Below are 24973 nucleotides of genomic sequence, written 5' to 3' on the forward strand. Positions count from 1 at the left end.
ATGTGCAATACCGGAAGCGGAAGAAATTATTGGAAATTTTAACTGATTTCGAAAGTCCGATTACGGTGTGGTTTTAAACAATCGAAAACCGGTTATAACCGATTAACTGTAACCGTTTGCGATCCCTATCCCTCAATCATTGAATCACATTACAAAATCCCACAAACTGAATAGCTGTATGTTATACTTTGAATTGAACCACATCAGCGGTGCGCAATTGCGCACGCGCGCAGTTTGAACAGAATATTGGCTGACGCCTTTTTTTTTTTTTGGCATGCTGTCTCGCGATCGACTAAGACTGCCTTGCGATCGACGCATTAGGCACCCCAGGTCTACATGTTACAATAATTATTTGTCTTTGAGAATTTTCAAATTTAAAAAAAAAACCCTATTACTTGCTAAGAGGTGCTCTAAAATATTACCGTTACAAAAACAATATAGCTCAGTTGTTGATTATACTTCTCCAAACTGCGTCAATCAAGACAGCGTTGGATTTATAAACATTGCAAGAACGACTCGATACAGCAACATTATGACTTTAAATAGATCACAATAGTGTACTAAAATTATGAAACATTACATAATATAATATATATGTTATGCGAGTATATATGTTCTATTAGGTTCCATTGACACACCCTTGACACACCCTGGCCCACTGGTAACAGGACAATATGCAAGACAAACTATGAACAATAAAGGAGCCAGATGATTATTCCAGGTTTGTATTTCAGTGTAAATAGAAACCCAGAGATTGCATCCAGCTACCTTTTATTGTGTATCCAAAAGATCAGTCTCACCTTGAACCTTTTTTCTCCTCAGGGGTCCAATTGACACACATTGTTTTGACTTTTGAAGGAAAAAAAAAACCCCGAATCCAAGTTTTTATTCAACATTTTAATTAGAGAATATCTCCTGTCTTATCAAGTCATTAAAAGAGATGAAACTAAGAGCTTTAAATAAGATACTTTGTGGCATAGGAATTATGTATAGTAGTAGTCACCTTGACATGCAGCTTAGAGGCTGTCAGAACAACAAAGATGCATCTGTTTGGAGTTATTTTGTGAAGAATCAACATAAAGAACATGAGTTTTTTTTTATGAGGGAAGGAATTGTAGTTATCTCCTTGAACGCCGGCCAGGACCTTTAAAAGGATCATCCTGGATTGAGGAAAAACAAAAACAGAGATTAACTTTCTGACTGTGGGAAAGTGAGAAAAGGGAAGCGTATTGCCATGAGATGAAATGCACTTTATAAAAGAAAAAAATGAAGCACAAGTTTACCTCATCATCACTGTCATCAAAACTCACTCCTCTGGAAATTTGGCTCTGGCCCTGAGAACTGGGCCGGAAACATGACGACATGGATGCAGCTCTGAGGTGATGAAGAGTAGAAACGAAGTTTAACCTGCTGTTTCAAATGTCATGCTTGGAATATTAGGTGAGCAGCAATTAATTCATATTTTATCACTATTTCTCCCCGATCACGAATTTTTAAAAAAATTCCTAGCACGAGACCCAAATAAGCTCAAACAAACCCAACGTACTTGGGAGAAGGCCGAGCTTTCACAACAGAAGTGTCTTCGTCAGAGTCGTCAATAGTTATCTGAAGAAGTGAATAGAGACAATATTAAGAAGGGTAGAAAAAAAAAAAAGAACTGTAACTATAGAGTGTCTCCTTTACATCATCTGTTGCATAGGAAGTGGTCGCAGCGCTCCGACTAGACCTTTGGGACGGACCTTGAAGTGCTGAACAATGACCAAAGGAGGTCAAATGGTGCCCTTTGTGCGTGCATACACAGACATTTTTCATTCTTACACACAACCTCACACACACCTTGCATGATGCTTCTGCTTTGGCTTGTCACTGAGGGTTTCTTGGAAGCACCTCGTGCGGAGGATTTCGGCTCAGAGGCTTTAGCACCTGGATGTTGATTAAAGCAGATTAATATAGCTCATTTTGTAAGCTCCTGTTGACATTTTATTTTTTGGGAATAAGTCATTCTTATTACCACTATGTATCTTTGCATTGTTTTGGGGAAATAATACATTATGGTAAAAGATCCCCAAACTAGACATCTTGAATACATCAAATCTCATTTAAATAGACACAAAAAGAAGAAACATTTGAAGTTCAGCTATATTTTATTACATACTGTTGAGCCATCAAGTCTCTATACCACTTGTTCTCAAAAACTAAGATTTCAAACATCAACAGTGTGCAAGTATCTGCAGCTTGTTGAAGACTTCATAACTTTCATTAATATCGAAGGCTAAAGTTACCACTGCCCTGAAAATGAAAAATCTGATTCTCTGAGTTGAGATTTTCACTTCGACAACACTTCCTTAATACCATTGCTACTTTCCTTCCTTCCATTGTTACATGCCACAAACTTTCCATCATCCCAATCCACAAGAAACCTGCATTCTCGGGAATGAATGACTATAGACCTGTCACCTTTATATCTGTGGTCTTGAAGTCCTTTAAATGCATTTAAATGCAGGACCCCGGCTGGACCCTATGCACTTAGCCCACCAAGCAAACCAACTCCCGTATCAACCATCAAGACCTTTAGGTCCTGGAAACTACAGTTTGTCAGGACCTGAAGTGAGAGACCAGCATCAACTCCATGCTAGCCAAGCTTATCACTCGTTTGGGAACACTAGCTTCCTTTTATCCATCCATCCATTTTCTGAGGCGCTTATCCTCAAGAGAGTCGCGGGAGTGCTGGATCCAATCCCAGCTGCCATTGGGTAGGAGGCAGGGTACACCGTGAACTGGTTGCCAGCCAATCGCAAGGCACATGGAGAAAGAAAACATTCGCACTCATAATCACACTTAGGGGCAATTTAGAGTCTCCAATTAATGTATGTTTTTTGGGATGTGGGAGGAAAAAGGAGTGCCCGGAAAAAACCCGCGCAGGGATGGGGAGAACATGCAAACTCCACACAGACAGGGCCGGGATTTGAACCCCGATCATCAGAACTCTGAGGCCAACATTCTACAGCAGCGTCACCATGCCACGTAGCTGTCTTTTATTACGTTTATATTCGTTTGGATAGTCGAAATAGTCGACTTAGACATACGATGCTGGCTACAAAGAGCCTTAATAAACATGTAGTGTATTTCCATACTTAGCGTACTTGGATCCACTGGGGTTCGTTTAACTTTTGATTTTCCTTCACTGCTGATAGCACTGCTGTCTTTCTTTGGGCCCATGGCAAAGAATATAATACAAAAATAACAAAAAACAATCTTTGAGAAGTACTCGCAAAGGTACGTGCTCACGCTCTGAGGATGCACTGGCTTGAGTATGAGTGACTGCTTGACTCAAAGTGGGTAGCGGTTCGTCTCGGCACCGCCGTGTTGCGTTCAGGATCACTGGGCTTGAGTCAACTACCCGGTCAACATGGCCAGTTGCTGGGACAGCGAGAATTGATGCGAAAACTGATGCATTTTTTTAAATGCCAATTATTTTGGTCGAACATCGATTTGTACAACAACCGAGATGTTCGAACTCTGAGGTTCAACTGTAAAGGCACCCAGCTACCCACTCTGGATTACCTGCATGCCGCACAGGACTAAGACATGCTAAATTATCTTTTTTTTTTTCACTTTGGTGTCTCTGATAAAGCAACATATCTTGAATAAACCTTTGGAGCCATCAGCTGAGGACTCACCTCTCCCTCGTCCTCGGCCTCTGCCCCCACGTCCTCGACTTCCTCCTCTGACTGGTGCAGCATTTTGGTCGGAGTCCACGTCGCTAGATGGGTCTGACATGTTGACATCCGGTGAAGTCTCTCCACGCTCCAAGCGGTGTGCCTTGGCTCTATTGATTGCCTAAAACAGGATGAACGCGTGTGATGAATGAAATGTCACAGGCCTGCCATCACTGGTCAGTCAGCTCACAAACCTCTTTAATTTCATTTTCTTCTTCTGTTGTGTTCTTTTTGGACTCTCTAATTCGCTTGATCTGAACCACACGAAAACAGACATTGGTTACCTCCCTGTTACCGTACATACTTCCCGTTCGACACCCTGCTGCTAACCTCGGTGTCGATCTCTTGCTCTGTGATTACGCTCCGACCCTGGAGATGGCGCTGTGTCTTCTCAAGCTGGTAGATGATCAGCTCCTCAATGGCGTCCTTCTCGTCTTTGTCTACAAACTCCTGAATGGCTTTGCCCATGCCGTGCTCTGTCAGGAGGGACAGCTGCACCTTCTGTGGGAACGTGGAAGACACAATGTTCAGTAAAGATACAAGACAGGAGTCCGTGTGTGCGTTTGTGTCCATGTTGCACCTGCTCGGTCGCTTCAAAGTACTGTTTCACCAGGTCTTCCACTCTCAGCCCTTCAACTGCAGTTGTTTTTACTGCTCTGCTGTAGTCAACACTCAGTTCATCTAAAAAGAATACATTTATATACAAATGAGAGTGTGTCACCATCAAAATTAACACAGAAAAGGTTTGCCAAAATGAACACGTTATCAAAAATGATCAGGCAGTCAATTCTATTTCCCTCCAAGCCCGTAAGTGTCACTAATTTTCATAAGTGGTGACAAACTACAGTAGGGAAATAAGCCTTTTCGTTATGCTTTTTTTCCCTCATCCTGAATTCATACCAATACCATACCAATTTTACCCCTTTAATTTCCTTAGTTAATTATAGTACATATTTCTCCAGAATGTGGCATTTATTTACTCTACATTGGCATACCAAGAACATATTAAATGGCATTCATTCATTTGTGATTTTTTTTCCCCAAAATAAATGCATTTCGTTTTTCACAATAATATTCACACTGTATTTTCTTTTACACTCCATCAGCATCACAGATGCCATCTCTGTTGTGTTTACAATGTCAAGAAAAGAGAATAGAAAATGGATTGATGGAGAGTTGATAATGGAAATGGATCATCTAACGTTGGCTCCCACCCCTATGTATAGTATTTAGTTGAACCTTTGATTTGCTCCTTCTCCCTGCATCGTAAAAAGTGAATGAGGTCTTTTGGGTTAGCCACACGGTCCACATATTTCTGACTGAAACGGGATGTGTTGAAGGTCTCAAATCCGCCGGTGTAATCCACCTAAGGAGAAGATCAAATGTGAGATCTGGCAGTAATGTGACTGGATCCAAGCTTTTTGAGGTGTTTCAAGCTCACCCTGAGGCGAATGAGGGGTTTCTCTGGGGTGAGCAGACATCCCAAACGCTCCCGCTCTGCTTCTTCTAGCATCTCATTAACCTGTAAAACATCAGTGCAAAGAAATGTGACAATGAGCTGTAAAACCTAAAAATAGTAATGGTGGATAAGTGTTTCCAAAGCTTCACTGCCGAAGCACATATTTATATTAGAAAAATCTGACAACGTACCACCAAACACAAACGTAAAAAAAATATTGTATACACAGAGGTGCCCTGAGATACAAATGCCCCAACTTACCAGTTTTTCAAGTCAAGTGAAGTTTATTTGTCTAGCCCTCAACCACAAAAGGGTCTTAAAGGGCTTCAAAGGCCCAAATTTGGAAATCTTCTCCTAATCAAAATCTCCACATTGGGCAAGGAAAAGAGAGAAAAGAAAAATGGAAAAAAAGGCCATCATTTGGATGATTTTTATGCTTTGTGAGCAAATCTTTGAGATATGAGCACTATATTGTTGAGGTAGTGACCTCAACTCAAATCACTTCATAGCAATTTGGAAGAAAGTGAACTGTTCGTCAAAACAGAGGCTTCAGACGATCTATGGCCACACCTAGTTAAAGTTTATTGTCGGATTAAAACTACAACAATTGGGTGCTATGTATTTAAACTAACCACATACACTATATTGCTAAAAGTATTCACTTACCCATCCAAATAATCGGATTCAGATGTTCTAAACCATTCCGTGCACATGGAAACCATTTTTAAAAACATTTGTGAAAGACTGGGTTGCTCTCGGGAGCTTATTGAATTCCAGCGTGGAATTACGAAAGGAAATTTCCTCACTTTTAAATATTCCAGTTATAAGAAAATGGTAGCGTATGAAAACCACAGCAACACAGCCATGAAGCAGTAGGCCACATAAGCTGATGGAGCACAATCAGTGGATGTTGAGGTGAATAGTGCGAAGAAGTCGCCAATTTACTGCCAAGTGACTCGCTACAGACCTCCCAACTTCATGTGGCCTTCACATTAGATCAAGAACCATGCTTAGAGCTTCATGAAATGTGTTTCCATGGCTGAGCAGCCAGATCAAAGCCCTACATCACCAACTGCAATGCAAAGCCCGGATGCAGCAGTGTAAAGGACACCGCCAGTGGACTTTAGAGCAGTGGCGATGCCTTCTCTCATGCTAATCCACCTGGCAACCTGATGGATGAGGCTGGTTTTGGCGGTTGCCATGCAAACGATCCTTTTACTGAAGGCACTGTGCCAGGTGTGAGGTTTGATGTAGGGGGATTTATGGTGCGAGTTGTTCTTTTTTTTTTCCAGGAGTTGGTTTGGAGATTTTGGACAATTCCATGCTCTCGAGTTTGTAGGAAAGGTTGTTGGAAACCTTGTGGACTGGACAGTCTTCCCTGAAGAGTTGATGCTGTTATAGCCACAAACGGTGGATAAACATCATATTAAACCATATCAAATAGGAAAGGGATGTCATTTAAGTTCATATGTGGGTCAAGGGAGGTGAGCGAATACTTTTGGAAATATAATGTAGATTTGTCAGAGGAAAGTCTTTTTAGCTTGATGCTAAAAAACAATACAAAAGGCCATAGACAGTCTAACAAATAGCATCGGTGTTATGACCCGTTAGGCAACAGATGTTTGAACAACTAGTACTACTGTGGCTTACTAAAGAGTTGTGACTGGTAAATCTGTAAATATCTATAATACTGGCCTCATGTGGCCATGGAACACAAACCTGAAAGAGAATGTCCATTGCACTGAAGCAAAAAAAAAAAGGTGAAAAGAAACATTTAAATAAAGAATAATACCATGGAATGTGATTCTCACTACTGAAAAATACACTACAAACTGTTTTTTTAGGTGTGAGGGCCAGGGGAGTAGGATGGAATGAATACGGGAAAATGATTTGCGATGCAAGTCTTGTGAGCATGGCCGTGGAATAAGTTAAACTCCACTCTAGAGACAGGTAAATTGCATTGCTAACCACTACACCATTGTTGGGAATGACTGGATATGACAGCGAGTACCTTAGCGTGGCAAAGGTTCTCCACCTTCTTTATGACATTGGGTGTATCGACTGTGAACGCATCCTGGTAGTCAGCAAGCACCACGTCCTGTATGAAGAACTGACGCACAGTCTTTAGGGGGATCTTCTGCAGGTTCATTTTACGCCCTTTCACCCTCAGCAACCCTATATGCCTGCACTCAAAGAGAGCAGTTTGATTCCTATGGCCTTCAAACACAACCTCCAATGATGGGATCTGTGTGTGTCCGTTACTTCTTGGTCGCCTCTCCAGGAGACAGCGAGGTGGCAACTGAGCTGCCAGGCTGCGTCACGTAGAAGAGCTGCTGCTCATTTCTGGTTGGTGCTATCAGACACTCGTGCTCGTGACCCCACACCACCAAGTCCAGAAATTCATCCAGGAACTGCTCGGGAATGTAGTTTGTGGCACCGTGCTTACTCCTGGAAGGAGAAATACCAAATGCAGAGAGCATGATCTACTGTTGGAACCAAATAGAGAATCTTGAAAAAAAATGTGTTACTGTGGCATAAGAAATAGTATCATGATGGTCTAAATTTAAATTAGCCTGAATTAGGAAGGAAGTTTCCGAGGTCCAATTAGGTACACATGCACAAAATAAGTGACAATTCAAAAGGTGTATCAAAAGTGCTTCTTTTTAAAAAGAAAAATATATTTTGTTCTGACGTATCCAAGATCATTACGTTATTGTGGTTTTACATATTTTAAATAATTTACATTTAAAAATTTAAAAACCCAATTATAAGTTTTAAAAACCACTTGGATCACGTTTAAGACCTCTCATCTCATAGGTATGACCACTCAACTTTACAACAATATTATAAAGCACATTTTTGATGACTAAAATACTGTATTAAAACATTATCATAGCAATTTCAGATCAATTACGTCCTTGTCGCATTCTTTATCAAATTTTACATCCAAGTATATTGTGTCTCTGGCATTTGTAAGAAATTTGAACAGTGAATTAGGTAATAATTGTCATTTTTTAAGGACAATTTGAGAACATAATGAAGTCCTCCCCCCCCCAAAAAAATATGACACCATGATTGAATGTATAAAAATAGATATACAGTGAATACATACATATATACAACAAAAATTTAATATACTGTACTTTTGTTTGATTATACAATAAGAGTATCTCATTATTTTTACTTGGTGATTGGCTATGAGAAATCATATGGGTTTAATCCTTTATCGTAGTAAGCTGTGCGGCAAATTGCAAATATGCCCCCTTGCTCTACATCAGGGATTCTCAAAGTGTGATATGAGGGTTTCCTCATGTGGTTCAAGGGACAAAAAAAAAAAAAAAAAAATCACTGAATGAAATGTTCAAACTAAATAGTGTTACAGTGACTTTTTTCTTTTTAATGCAGTTCAGTACAATTATTCAGTACATTTCAGTTTTATTAAAATTTCAAGAACAAGACAGTTGCATTTAATTTTTTAGAATGACTTATTTTCAAATATTTATTCAGGTATAATATTTATTGAATGTGTTTAAATTAATCAATATCTAAGTACAGGTTTTCCTTTATTTTTTCTAAATTTAAGCACAGTGATCAGCAGTCCATACCGCTGCAGTCTCTTGTCTAGGTTCGCTAAATTGTGCAGGTGTAACGAATGAAACGGTTCCACACCTGTTCTGGTGGATGGCAAAAAGGTTAAACCATTCCTCCTGGTCTTCTTTGGGACGCAACATCATTACGTGATTGTTGACAAACATCCTGTACAGACGCTCATCTGGGATGGAACCTATACATACAAATACCCCACATACAGTACATTCATGTAAACTATTTAATACAATGTGGTTTTGGCCCAAATGGGCCACGTGCACATACCAAGGCCATATAATGCCAACTTGCTGTTGCCTTTCTGCAAGAGGATGGGGCTGATTTCAATCTTCTCCACAGACTGAGAGTGACCAAAGTGGTTCACAAGACCCGACGCACTGAGCAGGTCCAGTGCACACAAACCCTCAGCCTTTAAGAGAAGAACACAGCATTAGCCAACATATTCATGCTAATCTTGTGAGTACGGCTAACCCCCACATATTTGTTTGGCATTTGCAAATTTGCCCATTTACGGATTTTTAGGGGAGAATTTATCCTGTTATTTGCTGAAAACTCACTCTATTTTTATGTGGTCAGGCCAAAGCCATATCTAATGTAAAAATATTAATTTTGCATCATCTTGTGGCAAAGAAGTTAGAGTTGTGCCTTGAGAAATGAGCCCCTTAATTGAAATTTAAAATTAAGTATAACACAAAGAATGACACCGCGTCCATTTAAAACATCTGTGACAGTGTTATAGCCCTTTAAGCAACGGGTATTTCAACACAAAGTGACATGTAGACAGATAATATAACAATACTCATGGGCATGCATTTGTTATCCTCTGTGAAGGATAACTAACATTAGTTTGGCGACGAGGACTGACCCGTCTTCATGTACCGTATATATTTATGTCTGTAATACACTGGCCCCAAGTTGGCAACGCACGCACATCAGATGGAACAGCACAATATTGTATTCTCAATCAGGGAAAAAAAACCTTTGGCAAAAACGGTTGAATACTTCACTTTAGAACGAATTAATGGCATTTTCCGTCATTTCAAAGAGGAGAGATGATTTGAGACCTTAGTGTTTTGAGTTAAAAGTGTGGTCACAGAATGCATTCAACTTGTATCTGAAAGCACCTCTTTATGTTCAAATTGAGTGGAATAGCTTAATTTAGTTGGGAGACAGCTTTGTCTCATGAAAAAAGCACTCCGTCACCATCTTGTGGCATCTATAGGAAATTACAAACTGTACGAAAAAGGGACTTACTCCTGTCGGGTCGTCGTGGTTTCCATGAATGCTAAACACAGGTATGGAGATGTTTAAATTTTCATCCTGATAATTAACCCAGGGGAACCTGAATATACAACGAGAAAAACATGACATGGCATACAGTAAAAAGTACGTAGAGTAGAAGCTAACACACAGAAGGACTTACTGTGTGGTGTTAAAGTTAACCGTCTGGTCACTGAGTATGTTGAAGTGTATGGGCGAGTCTCCCATGCAGTACTTTCTCAGCATGGTGATGCAGGTGTGGAGGCATCGGCGCGTGGGCTTGTTTTCATGGAACAGATCACCTCCCAACAGGATGAAATCCACCTGTCAGTAAATAAGGATGGACAAGCCAAATACATTTACAATGTTTTCTAAAAATGTGTGCCTGTCATGTAGCTAATAAAGGCTGGTAAGGTAGTCTTGGTGTCTTAGTACTGGGGTATTTTTTTAAGAACCTGTACAGTACAGACAAAGCGTATCGCCAAAGATTGGTATCAGGTGTTGGTGCATCCCCACTAAAAAAAGTGTTGAAAAGTGTGACTCAGAACACTGATTAATCTTCCCAAAAAATCTTCCTTGTCGACTTAATTGCCAGGTCGGTGTCATCTGACATTGAGACTGAGTAATTCTATTGTATTTCGCTTTAGTCCTGGTTAAAAGAATACTTTGTCGAAACTAATAGGAAAGCGAGCACACATTAAAAGTTAGTCGATGAGGGTAGAGTGTTTCTTTTAATGCCAGAGTTATCCACAGATTTCACCAAGAAACACCTCTAAATGGGAAAAGTATTATCGAAATTCCTCTCTTGCACACACATTCCACTGAGCCCGGCTGGAAAACTGACAGCCAATCGGCGTTTACCATCCCTGCAGTGCTTCCTGTTCTGACCCCCCATTGGTAAAGGATAGGTTTCACCGAACAGAAAACATCCACTATCTGGCAATCTGTGGCTGATTTTTGTGAGAAATAATTGCCAACAAACAAAACAAAAATAGCATGATGTACTATGTTCCAGCCTGTGCGCTTGAGCCAGAATACACACAGGTGGAACTTGACGTGTTGGACAGGGGGCGTGGCACTGACGATGAACAACAATCCCATTATTTGGACCCCGGGGATTTGTTTGATGGTTTTCTGAGAAGTTGGTTTAGATGGAGAGAATAAGCATGGGTGGCCAGACCTTTTTACCCCAAGATCTACTTTTCAAGCAGCCAGCCTCTCGTGATCGATCGGTGACAGGGGGGTGAGTTGGGGGACGTTGCACGCGCGCATCACCGTAAATAGGAGGCCAGCTTGGTAGAATGCGCCTTTATGTGCGTGCGCTCGATGTAGTGGCCACACCGGAATCAAGCGACGAGGTGGATGATAGTTTAACATCTTCTTTTTTATTGTTTTGGCATGCCATCACACAATCGACCATAACTGCCTCTCGATCGCATTGAGCACCCCTGATATACAGTGTATAGCCCATCTTGTGTGGTAAATAGCATTCAAAAAACATTCCCTGAAGAAGATGGTATTTACAAAGGATAACATGAAGCCATATGTTGTGGGCTCGGTGCAGGTGGCCGTGTGTGTTGATGTGTGGATGAGACAAGCGTTTTAGTGAGAGAAAAAGAAAGTTTGATTAACGCCAACTGGGAAGTGTTGTGTGCCAAGAGCCAATAAAGCCAGAATAACAGTGAGTCGATGCTCTGTGTTATTACTACTCCTGCCATTGAGCAAACAAAACAAAAATAATCTACAATGTTCAAGCCTATGCGTTTGAGCCAGAATACACACAGGCTGAACTTGATGTGTTGGAGAGGGGGCGTGACGCTGACGCCGACCGTACCGCCTCATAAAGTATGTTGTTGCTTATAAAGTACCGGCACGAGAGGCTACAGCTAAGCGGCTAATAACCAGTAATGGTTAGATGCGTGCAAATTTCCCCTGCTGATGAACGAGCCTCAACTGTGACAGCCACAGCATTTATCCTGTTAGGTTGACCCCACGGGAGGTTAAAGAAGGTCAAATTTGGGGGGGTTTTCACAGTTTTGTTCCAGTTTGGTGCAAAACACGTCAGCATCTTGGATTAACTAGAACGAATGGTCTGTAATGCTCAGCACTGGCGACGTCAGGGGCGGGGTCAAGGATGTTTCTTCTGGGTCTGGCTGTGAAAGCTGGCACATATCCAGATTTTGCTTGGATTTCAAAAATGTTCTTTATTTTCAATTTTTTTTTTCCAATTCATGTCCAAAATATACGTAACAATAATATTCCTTCACATTGGAGGGTTTATTGTACATGTGAATTTTGGGCAAAGTCTTCCTTTAAGTGCTGGAATTCATTATTTGTATTTCAATTATTTTATCAATCCATTTTCTGAGCCTCTTATCCTCACACGGGCCGCAGAAGTGCTGGACCCTATCCCAGCTATCATCGGGCAGGAGGCGGGGTACACCCTTAACTGGTTCCCAGCCAAGGGTACATGGAGAGACAACAGTTGCACTCACAATGGCATCAAGAAGCAATTTAGAATGTAGTGTCTCCTATTAATGCATGTTTTGGGGATGTGGGAAGAAACCGGAGTGCCTGGTGGATAAAATATCAAGAACCACTTGTAGCAAATCTGTAGGTTTCATCTTTCCAGTTTGAACACTGTAACAACTAAAATCTTATAAAAAAAATGTCTTATTCCTTATCAGTTCATCAAAGTCCCATAAAAGCACAGCCATGAACCTCCCAGTTCAAATGTTTTGCCTGCTTTATGCCAAAAAGCATCCTTTATGTGTGGTGTAAATTCTTCAATTTGTAGCTGCTGAGGTGAAGTTGTTGCTAGCATTGCTGTTTATAGTTTTTTTTTTAAATTAATACCCTGGGTTCTGAGAAATGTTAAGTTTATAATTAATTTTATTGATTTATATTTGTTTTCCTTATTTTGTTTGCAATTTGAAAATGTTGATAATGAAAAAAGGAAACCAACAGGTCATTTATTAAGTGAAATGTCTTTTCTCTTTCACAAAACAAAAATTTTGTTTATCTGAATATTCAATTATTTGAAAAAAAATGTCAATAGAATAGAGCAGGGGTTGGGAACTGATTGAGCCATATCTGGCTCTTTTGGTGGTTACATATGGCTCGCGGAGCCCTCATATTGACATATTGTACATGTGATTTGTGTCGTGCAGAGAAGGTTTGTCCTACTGGGGTTGCCGTAACTTTTTCATGGTAGTCTATGTCCACAGGCGCAGAGGGGTCGAATGCCGATCGTGTCGGAACAAGTAATTATGGAAACGCTTTGGACATAAGGTCGCTCAAAGAAAAAAAAAATGAGGCGTACTGAAGTTTTCAACAAGAATGTTCAGCCTTTGTGGAGAGGGAGGGTTCCTCTGTGTGTTTAAATTCACACATGGGAAGTATGCCAAAGCATTCGTACTCGACGTTGCCAATATACATTTTTGCCAACTTCGCATAAAGACATGATAATCAAACGAATAAAAGATGTGCCTTTGTCGGTAAGAACTGTTCACGATCGTTTCATCATGATGGCAAATCAAATTTATTTGGTTCACGATTGACGGATGGAAGTCTCAACTCCTGCGTCAAGGTTAATCTTACGATGTATGAAACAAACTCCAAAGCCATCAGCAAAACCGTGCAGGACTAGACGTCGCATTAATGGTAAGAAGTACTTTTGTCATCATAGGTGAGCAACAGCGTAACAATGTTATTTAAAATAATTCAGGGACTTATTGTACTCTAAAAGTGTTGGTCTTATATTAATGCGCAAATACATTTGCATTTAGTTTTTAAAATACTCTATGGCTCTTTTGAAATTCCATTTTAAAAAATTTGGCCTTAATGGCTCTCTCAGTCGAAAAGGTTCCCAACCCCTGGGATAGAGTGATAAATGTGCATTGGCTGCTAGAGTAGAAAATATGAATATGTCCAGTTACCTGATTTGTCTTGGCACATTTCAGGATCTCATCAAATGTGTTATAGGAGTCACTGCCACGGATGGCATCTTTCTCAAGGTATCCGAGGTGAATATCGGTGGCAATCAGGATCCTAAAGGTGTCATCATCATCCCTAGAGGGAGGAAAAAAAAGTTCAAATCATGGCAGTGCACATGACGCATTGGGACTCAAGAATACTACTGAAAGACCAACACACATTACATCCATCCATTATCTAAGTTGCTTATCCTTACATGAGTCGTGGGAGGCCTGGAACCTAACAGGCTGTCATTGGGCAAGAGGCAGGGTACATCCTGAACCGGTTGCCAGCCAATCGCAGGGCACATGGAGACAGACAGCAGTCCCACTCACTAACAAACCTACAGGAAATTTTGAGTCTCCAATTCATACCTGTTTTTTGGATGTGGGAGGAAACTGTAGAAAACCCACACAGGCACGGGAGAACATGCAAACTCCACATAGGCGAGGCCGGGATTTTAACCTCGGTCCTCAGAACCGTGAGGCAGACATACTTGAACCAATCACCCCTGTTCCGCCCCATTACATTACAGAATATGTATTTTATTGGCATCCTATGCTTTCATCAGACTTACAAAGTGTTGTTTGATGACATGACGACAGCAAAATGAGCCGTTCACACGAGACTGAAGACCTTTGCTGCATAGAATACAAAAAAAAAAAACAGAACATTCGAACATAAATGGATCTCATATCCAATACATCGGTTAATAAAATGACACTTCAGACCACGTAGTAGCCAAATAAATATCACAGCACAACACTATTGTACTGGTTATGTATTATGACGTCTATTTATAAATTTGTAATTATATTATGTTTGTTCAACAGACTGATATCTGTGGAAGAAAGGCAGCTGAACACACTTCTGTCCATTATGGACAAACCAGAGCATCTACTGCACTGCACCATCTCCAGGGATAGGAGCAGGTTCAATGAGAAGACTACTTATTCCCCACTTTCAGACCGCACGGGAACTATGACTTCTAGTTTTGTTTTGGTTTTATATTCGAAGTCGTGCCTGCCCTCTAATACAAATATATTTAGTTGTTGTAGCTAAAGTATGGCTTAACTTCATAAATACAGTAGTAGCAAACATTAGCTTTCTAGCGTTTATACTACTCACTGCTCTAGTTTCATTTTTTAATACTCACCAGGACGCTTCAAATTGCTAGCGCTAGCTTTATGTTATTTATTAGAGAAATAGTCTCGGGTCCTAGAATTATCGTGCTCAAGGTTCGATAGCTCTGCTAAAATTGCTCTTATCCTACAACATTTTACCACTCTTTAAAAAAAAAAAAAAAAAAAAAAAAGCAAACGTAAAATTCCCGGCAAGTCTCTCAAAGCCTCCCTCCACCTCTCCATACTACTTGCTCATGGGTATTGTAGTTCGATACTCAAGAATTGCCGGTGTTACACAGAAAATATTCGTTGGACCAAACTACACTTCCGCCAAACTACAAAAGTGCGTTTGTTTTAGTATAAGAGCGTACCGTTGCTGCTCCCACGAAAATGTGCAAACAAATGCACTCACCACCGCGTTCGACGGGCTACGCTTGTATTAATATCACAACAACCTTTTGGAACTCAATGGTTTGTACGCCCCGCTATTTGTTTTCTCTCTTTCTGAGGAAAGATGTGTTAGCATCTGGGAACAGCTCTTCAGTGTTATTTATTTTTAATACCACAGATTACTTTATGACATTTCTTTCTTCTTGCAACGGGCGTATGTCAATGGAGCCTGCGTCAAAAACATCTGCTGTTGCTGTACAGTCCGCGCGAGAGGTAGTTTGGCTGAATTTGGTCTTTTGAACTCTTCAAAAGAGCTAAAGTCATCATCTTGCTCGTTGTCGATGTTTGTCGTTTATTTCCAGTCTATCATATTGCAATGTGTTTGACTGAGGATTCACTGTGTTAGGCAACTTAATTCCGGATTGTTGTGTTGATACCGATTTGATGTTATTATGATTGCAGGTGTTGCATCCATTTCCTAAAGAAACTGTTGGTGACTGTCCGTCATTGCCCTTCTGTAAGGAATACTCTGCACACCGGCCATGCATCACCCCACCAAGTGACCCTAATGATTCCAATAGAGCTCGATTGCCCAACAATGTCTATCCAGAGACCAACAGAGCAGGTTGTTTGGACTTTTTATTGATTTCTTAATTGATTTGATGACTGGCGGCACAGAATTTCTGCATGAAAACATTTCCACTGATGCCCTGTAGTGTGTTTCAGTGCTCCATGGTAACTGCAACATGAAGCCACACTGCTTAAATTGACATCTGCTTCCCCCCCACCCGCCACTTGCGCCTGTGCAGCCATTCAGTTGGCGTTGAGGCATATCCAGGAGAAGATCAGGAGGTTGGAGCTGGAGAATAACCGCAGACAGACTACCGGACACCCCGTGAGGAGAGACACGCCGCGTCCGCACGCCGTTAGAATGACAAAGATGACTTCAACTTCTCAGATGGATGCATGGAGAGTAACGGATAATCAGTCCAACTGCAACCAAGGTGAGAGAACAACAATTCCATTTGGGTCACTGATGCCTGACTTTGGTGCAGGCACTTTTATATATTGTCTATACAAACACAATATTAATGTTCAAACTGTGTTTAAAGTTACAGTGTCTAACCCTTGACTTGAACTTTGTAAACATGCTTCTAAGAATGTGAAAAATGAAAATCTTTCTCAATGTCATATCGTACTGTTCTATTTTTCTGCAGCGTTAGTGACCCAGCTTGCGGCTGCAGAGTCTCGCTGCTTGAGCCTGGAGCGTCAGCTCGATCACATGAAGAAGATGTTGCACAACGCTAAGGGAGAGAAGAAGAGCCTGCTCAAACAGCAAGTTAGTAGGAGGGGATGAAAAGGGCACCCGAAACGTACCATTTGACCTCTTGGAATATCACAGATTTTAAAGCATTCAGGTTTTCTTTTTTTTTTTGGGTGTAGACAGGCAATTCCAAAATTACATTTGTATTATGTGCCATGAAATGCCAGGCAGCTCTGAGATCTGCTGAAAGAGATCATTTGATGAAATAAACATTGAACAGTACATGAAAGAGACTGGAAAGTCATGCTTAGCAGGATGCTAATTGCTAATCTATGTAAAAAAAATAAATAAATACACGACTACGATGGATGCCCGTTGAATGGGAAATGAATTAGTACGTCACTGCTTACATTACTTAACAACATGGGCAAGGTTAAAAGGTTAGAATTAAATAACCCATTATCCCTTTTCTTAGCTGCTTATCCTCAAGGGTTACGGGAGTGCTGGAGCCAATCCCAGCTGTCATCGGGCTGAACTGATTGCCAGGGCACATGGAGACAGACAGCAGTCACAATCACAAGGGGGAAATTTGCAATGTTTCACTAATTGTGGCCACATAAACTATAAATCTATCATGTGAATGGCATGCAAGGGACAATATGTGTACAAAAAGTACTTTTGACAAAATAGAAACCTTTTTCATACATTTAGCACCTTCATCAAACTCTTCGATGAACTCAAAATGATTACTGTGGGTTTTAATCACACCAAAACATGAACATTAGCCAATTCTCTCTATACATAATATTTGTTCAGTTGTTCAAATTATGCCTCTATAAAGGGAGTAACGTGGTTTAAAAGTTAGGGTAGGAATGCATAAAAGTAGACAGACATTTACAAACACAAAAAAAAAAAAAAAGACAGCGCCAATGTTAAATATTTTCATTGGATGTAAAATTTACTTTTAAGTTGATTTTGTTGTTTGCAATTGAAGAAGTTTTGTTTGACTCTTTTTGGCGCAATTATGATTCCATCGAATTTAGTTTTACTGTGTTGATATTTTTCATCCTCATGGATGATTCAATGTCATTCAAAAAACAGTTACCGGCTGCATTTAAACTGACCTTAATATCAAAACCTGTTTTATTCTATTCATTTTCTCCAATAGCATTATTAGCATGGCCAGGTGTTTCTCTTCAACCATGCAATTCCAGTTGAATATTTTGTCGGTTTGTGTTCAGGTGACTATGGGGGCGTCAAGGTCTACGCAGGAAAAAGCAGATACGGCGTATGCACACATCCAGCTGCAGAAAATGCTGCGACTGGAGCAGGAATATCTCAGACTGACACAAACTCAGGCCCAAGCTGAGGTATGGAGAACAGAAATCATTTACAAGCACATCCTGACACTTATACTGTAAAGTAATCTGGTGCCGCACAGTACTCTATCGCTACTTACTTCTTAAGTACAGCTGCACAATCTAATGAGATCCCAAACAAGAGTTTTGACCAAATTCTGCCTTTAATCTTTATACACCATAGCAAGAATATCAGATATTATAGGACTTTGATGTTAAGTCAATTAAAATATATTGCAAATGAAATTAAACAAATGTACCTAAAAAAACATTTTAAACAAGGAATAATTGCCCAATCCCAAGTGTCATCCCTATAAACATTTTAAAATATATATTGTAATGAAAAATACATCATACAAATTATTCACTTCAATGTCGATACGAAAAAATAAATGTGAGCGGAGAGCGCGTCATCCATGCGCAAAGTTGCAGAAGTGTCATTCTACGATATCCAGGTGGTCACCATATTGGCTGGATCCTCCATCCGTGACGTCACCCGGACATTCGCCAATGAAAACACGCGGTGCGCCCTCACTATGGGAGACAAATGCGCCCCTTCTGACACGGAAGCTCTTTTTGAAAAGAGAGAACACCACACAACCGAGTGAAGTTACCAGGGCAATATTACACTATTGTTTCGAGCCCTCGCGGCAATATTACAGTATTGTTTCGAGCCATATTCAGATGATAATGGATTAAGGCCAAACCACATCCCCATTCAATCTTCCGTGGCGGAGATGAGCCATCGCGGATGAGCTGGCCGGTGTGGCTGCTTCAGGGGGGTGTTCACAGACGCCGCAGTACTGAGCAACACAGTCGAGCCGGGGCAGTTTTTGCACGCACGTGGCTGAGAGAGGCATTTTCGGCTGGGTTCTTCAGAGCCGCCCCCGTCCGCAAAGCGCAACGCACAGCCTTCGCGGAAGCCGTGACCGCCGAACGCGGCGCCTCAGCTGGTGTGGCTGATTTTCGGCGTCATGGTGGCATATAATGGAGCCGAGCCGTCTTGCTTTAGGAGGGTGTTCATAGACGCCGCAGTACGCGATGAACAACACAATCGAGCCGGGGCACTTTACTGTGCACACGCGGCTGAGTGAGGCATTCTCGGCTGGGTTCTTCAGAGCCGCCCCCATCCGCAAAGCCCGACGCGCAGCCTTCGCGGAAGCCGTGACCGTCGAACACGGAGCCTCAGCCGGTGCGGCTGATTTTCGGCGCCATGGGGGCTTATAATGGAGCCGAGCCGTGCTGCTTTTTGGGGGATGTTCATAGCCGCCGTCAAGCCGTGGCGCATTACTGCGCGCACGCGGCTGAGTGAGGCATTCTTGGCTGGGTTCTTCAGATTTGCCGCCATCTGCACAGCCGCCCGACGCGCACATCGACATATTTCGTACGCGTATCTTTTGTTACGTTATGAGAGACCGATTATGTGGTCTGCCCCAAACTATTATTTTTTTTTTTAGTAGCTGTATACACACCTACCTGTCATTCGGAACCCATGAAGTGCTCGTCCTCTGCACCCGTGCAATCCATTTTTCACGATGAACCGGGTCTCTTGCAAACTTATGAAGGGTAAATCCATTCTCGCGAGTGTTCAAGCAATGTCCAGCAATGCAATGAGCTGGCATTTTGGCTAACAGGAAGGAACAACGAGGTACCTTCCCGGAGGTAAAACTAATGGAAAGAAACAAGTCCACATGGGGGCGCTGCTGTCCTTTACGTAACTTCCTGCTTCTTCTCGAAAAAAATCCCTCCAGAGGATTTTCATGGCGGGAGTTACAAAAAGCTGTATACGTCAAAATCATGTTTAGTGGTGAAAAAATACATGGCCACATATTGGCTGACGTTTTTTCATTAATAAAATACTAAAAATCATCCATTTCACAACAGTAGCCCTTTAAGTACTACATAACTAAATAACAGAACTGTACTCAGGTAGGAATTCTTTTGTGTACCAATAAAGGAAGCCGAGGTACCACAATTTCACCATCACCGTCATAAAGTTAACAGAGGGACAAACAAAATCCTTATACGACACAGATTTTGATTCAGTTTTAAAAATCATAAATACAGTATATGCGTGTACGTACGTAAATCGATAGAGATACAATTCTTCAACATTGATTAAATTATATATGTACTGTATAGCAGTTTGATGTGCTTGTTCCTAGTTTTTTTTTTTTTTTTTTCCCCTTGCTGACTTGTTGCCTTGGCAATGCATCCCTGCATGCTGAACACATTTTGAGTGCAAATGAAATATGCAAACATCACAAACATGCAAATATGACATGCAACTCAAGCCTGTTGGATTCTATTTCTGCTCGATGTACATCCTTGCGGCATTTGCATCTTTCCACACACCAATGACGTTGAGGACTTAATTATAAATCAAAGCTTTTTTTTTTTTTTTTTACTTTTTAATCTTATCTTTGACACAGTCTTGTCGTTTGATATGCTTGCATCTCTACAGAACATATTGCTCAATTATTGTAGGATATTATTGTATTGCTACAACATAGACAATAAAGAGCTATTCTATAGTATAGAAAAAATATTTTTATCCATCCATCCAATTTCTGAGCTGCTTATCCTCACAAGGGTCACGGGAGTGCCGGACCCAGTCCCAGCTATCATCGGGCAGGAGGCGGGGTGCACTTTGATTTGGTTTTCAGCCAATTGCAGGGCATATAGAAACAAATAAACATTCACACTCACAACCACACTTTGTGGCAATATAGAGTCCAATTAATGTTGCATGTTTTTGGGATGTTGGAGGAAACCGGAGTGCCCCGAGAAAACTCATGCAGGCACAAGGGGAACATGCAAACTCACACAGGTGGGTCTAGGGTTCAACCCAGGACCTCAGAACTGTGTGGCCAACGCTTTCCAGCTGATCCACCGTGCCACCTTATTATAATATTATGTAATTAAAGTATTGGCTTGCGCTAGAGTAATGATTCCAAAAAACACACCTCAGTAACAGGATTGACATCATTTCAGGTGAAGATTCATGAACTGGAGCTGAAACTGCAGGAAGAGGAGCACCAGAGGAAGCTGGTCCAAGATAAAGCAAACCAGGTACGAGTACTCGGCCACAGAAACGCTCCATGCTCACTTTTGACGTGAGCGTCAAGCTGTTCTTCCCGTCCGTTCCTCAGCTGCAGTCAGGTTTGGAGGTCAGCAAGATTCTGCTGCAGTCGGCCTCGCCGCCGCGTTGGAGCACCGCACACCCCAAAAAGAAGGAGAACCTTTTCAAGGTACAGTGAATAGAGAAACTCTACACATCCCTGATCAAGTGCCTGTTAATGTGATGAAAAAGATAAATCATTAAAATTTTATCCATTGTATAGTTGAACTATTTTTTTAAGTCTGTTTGCGAGGGAAGTAAAAATAAACAACTGAGATAATGTGATTGCACATGCGCACATACCCTCATAACTGGGGACGTGGTTGTGCTCAGAATTAACAGATCCATCACATTCAAATGTTAAGTAGACGTCAGCACATACCTGCCACCATTTGAAGTCTCTGTGATGAACTCCAAATAAAAATCAAGATGTCTTATTTCATTACTAAAATGAACTTTTAAACTCCTGCTCCAAATTGTCCATAGAGTTGTGAAAGCGACCATGAATGCTTGTGTATCGATTAGTACCAAAGTCGACCAAAGTCAACAACAATGGGCTCCACCTCAACTGTGAGGATGAGCGGATTAGAAAATGAATGAATGGGTGTTCAAAAGCTTCATATTTTTCAGCCCTAATAACGTTGTACCAAAGTCATTTTTGAATGTTTTCACAACCATCCATCAATCCATTTTCTTCACTGCTTATCCTCACGAGGGTCACGAAGAGTGCTGGAGCCTATCCCTGCTGTCAATGGGCAGGAGGCGGAGTACACCCTGAACTGGTTGCCAGCCAATCGCAGGGCCCATGGAGACAAACAGCCGCACTTACAATCACAACTAGGGGCAATTTAGAGTGTCCGAAACCGGAGTACCCAGACAAAACCCATGCAGGCACGGGGAGAACATGCAAACTCCACACAGGCTGGTCCAGGATTGAACCTGGGACCTCAGAACTGTGAGCCCACTGCTTTACCAGCTGATCCACCATGCCGCCATGTTTTCACAATATAATAAAAAAAAAACATAACAAATCCTACAAACAAGAAGATTCCAGTTGCTGAGATTGAACCTTTCTGTAAGAAAAAAAAAATGTATCAATCACTTTTGTTCTCCTTGATATTGTGACACCAAGTTCAAAATTACTTAAGCAATTAGGCTGAGAGTTTTTTGGTTTTGCTAACCATCCTTTTTTTTTTTTTTAAATGTAGACACAGTCTTCCTACCGGGAACCTCACTACAGACTGAACCTGGGAGATGTCCCCTTTGTGGCCGGAACGGTAGCTACGAGCCCCCATGAGTTTCCATCCTGTCTTTCATCTTCTTAACATTATCTTCAACTGTTCCAGTCCATAGGAAGCAGCCACTCGGTGCGGGCCAATGTGCAGTCGGTTTTGTCTCTTCTGAAGCGCCACCAGCCTCAGCTGTGCAACAGCCGCGTCCTCGCCAGAAACAAGAACGCCGTCCGCTCGGGCTCGACGAACCGCCGCCACTCCGACACTTCGTCCAGCGCCTCCTCCTCCGCGAGCGAGGAGCTCTCAGAGCTTCTGCATGCGTTGCAGGATGAACTGAGGGTGATGAGCTTGTGAGTATTTTGATTTTGGTTTTATGGTGGGGTTGATTAATTTTTTTTCCCCACTTCTTGTATTAAAAAAATATATATTTTAATATTAAAAAGAAAAATATACACTGTAATGGCGGCACAGTGGGTCAGCTGGTAAAGCGTTGGCCTCACAGTTTTGAGGTCTCTTGTTCAATCCCGGACCCACCTGTGTGTTGCATGTTCTCCCTGTGCCTGCATGGGTTTTCTCTGTTTTCCTCCCACATTCCAAAAACATGCAACATTAATTGGACACTCTAAATTGCCCATATGTGTGATTATGAGTGTGGCTGTTTGTCTCTATGTGGCCTGTGATTGGCTAGCGACCAGTTCGGGGTGTACCCCGCCTCCTGCCCGTTGACAGCTGGGATAGCCTCCAGCACTCCCCGTGACCCTCGTGAGGATAAGTGTTGAAGAAAATGGATGGATGGATGGATGGATATACCGTAATTCCCAACCGACAGAGCGCACCTGGTTACAAGACTCACCGAGTCCATTTGTAAAAGAAATACCATTTGGTACATACATACACCGCAGCTGTGTAAAAACCCCAAGAAGAAAGACGGTACAGAGTTTAACGCTAGGGCGGCATTAATGCTAGCGCCGTGCTAACGCTAAAAGAGCTGGTTAAAATAAAACTTACCGGTAAATATCACTGAGACACACCAGCAGCACAGCAGCAACATGCTAGCACAGCGCTAATGCTAGCACAGTGGTAACAGGGCCGGTAAAAGTCATTTCCTCGGCGCATATATTCAACCCGTCTCATTCTTACCTTTTCCGCTCGAGTGCTCCCTTGCACAAATTAGCCGCATAAATTGTAGGGTTGAAAGCGTGTGAAATTACGGTAGTCATACATCTGGGTACAAAGCTTTTTTTTTTTTTTCTTTGCGACTTGCAGTAAAAAAATATTAGTGAGAATAAGTATTTTTGTAATGTTTATATATTTTTTTGTTTTCCACATGCAGTGTGTATACATATGTTGAGTAATAATGCATAACGTGAAAAAAGGATAAAAAAATAAGTCAGAAAAGACCTCCTAGAACATCTGAACTTAATTTGAGGTGAATCAGTGGCAGGTGTGTGCTGACTCTCACTGAACATGATTTTGAATGCGATTGGTCACTCTGCACACAACCACATCCCCAATTATGAGGGTGTGGACACTAGTGCAACCACTTTATCCGCTACAAGCTTTTTCATTGTTCGTTTCAGAGGGCAAGATGAGCTGATGCGCCAGCTGGAGCGCGGCGTTTCTCTTCCGGAAAGAAAGCAGCTGGAGCGCGAGCAGGAGACGCTGCTCCTCAAAATGGAGTGCAAAGGAGAGCAGATACGGAAGCTCTACAAGCACAAAATTCAGGTGGGCGCGCACACGACCCTGAGGTCCACACATGCTCCTTTATTTAATGACATGGGTTCTTTTTTTTTTTCATGTTGTCTCTAGATGAAGAAATTAAAAAAGGAGGCATGCAGGAATCTGCCCGCGGCGAGCGCAGTCAAACCAGGAGAGAAAAGCAGGCGCAATCTGACACTGCTCAGGGACATGAAAGCCCTGCAGACCTCTTTGAGGACCTGAGACCTCGGTCCCATCCATCCTGCTTTGGACCTTTATTAACTACACTATTTATTGTGACTTTGGTTCAATGTTTGCTATCAACATTATACAGTCCATATAAAAAGTTTACACTCCCTTGTTCAAAGGCCAGATGTGGGTCTGGTATTTTAACAGGCGTGTTTCGACTTTTTATATTCACTTCAGATCATACCTCAGCGTAAAACAAATGATAGTTAGTTTTAGTTTTCCTCACATTTTTATAAACTAAGGATTTTTTTTTTTAAAGATTTTATTGGATTGAGATTGTGTGTAGGTGTTATTGGATCTAAACATATTGTATGTTGAATAAAAAGGCATGAGTGAGCATAATTACAACAGTGCTATTTTGGTGCTATGGGAAGTAGCCTGATCAACTGCTATCGTGAAAAACTACAGATTACCTAAACTGCACTTGCGGCCTAATTACTCATTGAAGTGAATGTTTAAAAAAAAAAAAAAAAAAAAATGCTGTCGCTTACAATAACTAAATTTATATTTAAAAAAAA

The 24973-nt window shown here is 41.4% G+C and overlaps 2 protein-coding genes and 1 long non-coding RNA gene across 5 annotated transcripts; 1 reads left to right on the forward strand and 2 right to left on the reverse strand.

Annotated features, from left to right (window-relative positions):
- Positions 1–878: 878 nt before the first annotated feature.
- mre11a (MRE11 homolog A, double strand break repair nuclease) lies at positions 879–15330 on the reverse strand. Of its 2 annotated transcripts, XM_061827925.1 has the most exons (20): positions 15176–15330; positions 14597–14660; positions 13983–14115; positions 10208–10368; positions 10039–10126; positions 9052–9193; positions 8848–8962; positions 7441–7626; positions 7190–7361; positions 5161–5241; positions 4959–5085; positions 4300–4400; positions 4050–4220; positions 3914–3973; positions 3681–3840; positions 1837–1923; positions 1684–1748; positions 1547–1605; positions 1284–1374; positions 879–1160 (listed from the first exon to the last, which is right to left on the reverse strand). In XM_061827925.1, the coding sequence occupies exons 2-20, from the start codon at positions 14614–14616 to the stop codon at positions 1119–1121; spliced, it is 2061 nt and encodes a 686-aa protein (XP_061683909.1). In that variant the 5' UTR covers positions 14617–14660; positions 15176–15330; the 3' UTR covers positions 879–1118. The 2 variants fall into 2 exon arrangements, with proteins under 2 accessions (XP_061683909.1, XP_061683910.1); XM_061827926.1 differs by lacking the exons at positions 14597–14660; positions 15176–15330 and adding an exon at positions 14237–14372.
- A 132-nt stretch (positions 15331–15462) lies between these two features.
- Positions 15463–24775, forward strand: cep57 (centrosomal protein 57). Of its 2 annotated transcripts, none has more exons than XM_061827928.1 (11): positions 15463–15614; positions 15996–16158; positions 16343–16537; positions 16751–16872; positions 18039–18167; positions 21150–21227; positions 21308–21406; positions 22485–22553; positions 22623–22858; positions 24089–24233; positions 24318–24775. In XM_061827928.1, the coding sequence occupies exons 1-11, from the start codon at positions 15534–15536 to the stop codon at positions 24447–24449; spliced, it is 1449 nt and encodes a 482-aa protein (XP_061683912.1). In that variant the 5' UTR covers positions 15463–15533; the 3' UTR covers positions 24450–24775. The 2 variants fall into 2 exon arrangements, with proteins under 2 accessions (XP_061683912.1, XP_061683911.1); XM_061827927.1 differs by lacking the exon at positions 15463–15614 and adding an exon at positions 15621–15806.
- Positions 16386–24092, reverse strand: LOC133505056 (uncharacterized). Its single transcript, XR_009796142.1, has 5 exons — positions 23649–24092; positions 21265–21448; positions 21122–21176; positions 16733–16837; positions 16386–16526 (listed from the first exon to the last, which is right to left on the reverse strand). It is a non-coding gene; the product is annotated as an uncharacterized LOC133505056 (long non-coding RNA).
- Positions 24776–24973: the final 198 nt, after the last annotated feature.

The sequence above is a fragment of the Syngnathoides biaculeatus genome, chromosome 8, assembly GCF_019802595.1.
Source record: "Syngnathoides biaculeatus isolate LvHL_M chromosome 8, ASM1980259v1, whole genome shotgun sequence".
NCBI lineage: Eukaryota > Metazoa > Chordata > Actinopteri > Syngnathiformes > Syngnathidae > Syngnathoides > Syngnathoides biaculeatus.

What these genes read in the sequence shown, in the direction of transcription:
- cep57 (XM_061827927.1), top strand. Translation starts at nt 15,720, where the DNA reads ATGACATTTCTTTCTTCTTGCAACGGGCGTATGTCAATGGAGCCTGCG. An exon ending in AGAAGGAGAACCTTTTCAAG is followed by an intron (nt 21,407 to 22,484) that starts GTACAGTGAATA and finishes TTTTAAATGTAG; the next exon opens with ACACAGTCTTCCTACCGGGA. An exon ending in GAACTGAGGGTGATGAGCTT is followed by an intron (nt 22,859 to 24,088) that starts GTGAGTATTTTG and finishes TGTTCGTTTCAG; the next exon opens with AGGGCAAGATGAGCTGATGC.
- mre11a (XM_061827925.1), bottom strand. Translation starts at nt 14,616, where the DNA reads ATGTCATCAAACAACACTTT. An exon ending in AATGTGCCAAGACAAATCAG is followed by an intron (nt 10,369 to 13,982) that starts GTAACTGGACAT and finishes ATTTACTGACAG; the next exon opens with GTGGATTTCATCCTGTTGGG. An exon ending in AACCCCTCATTCGCCTCAGG is followed by an intron (nt 5,086 to 5,160) that starts GTGAGCTTGAAA and finishes TCTTCTCCTTAG; the next exon opens with GTGGATTACACCGGCGGATT.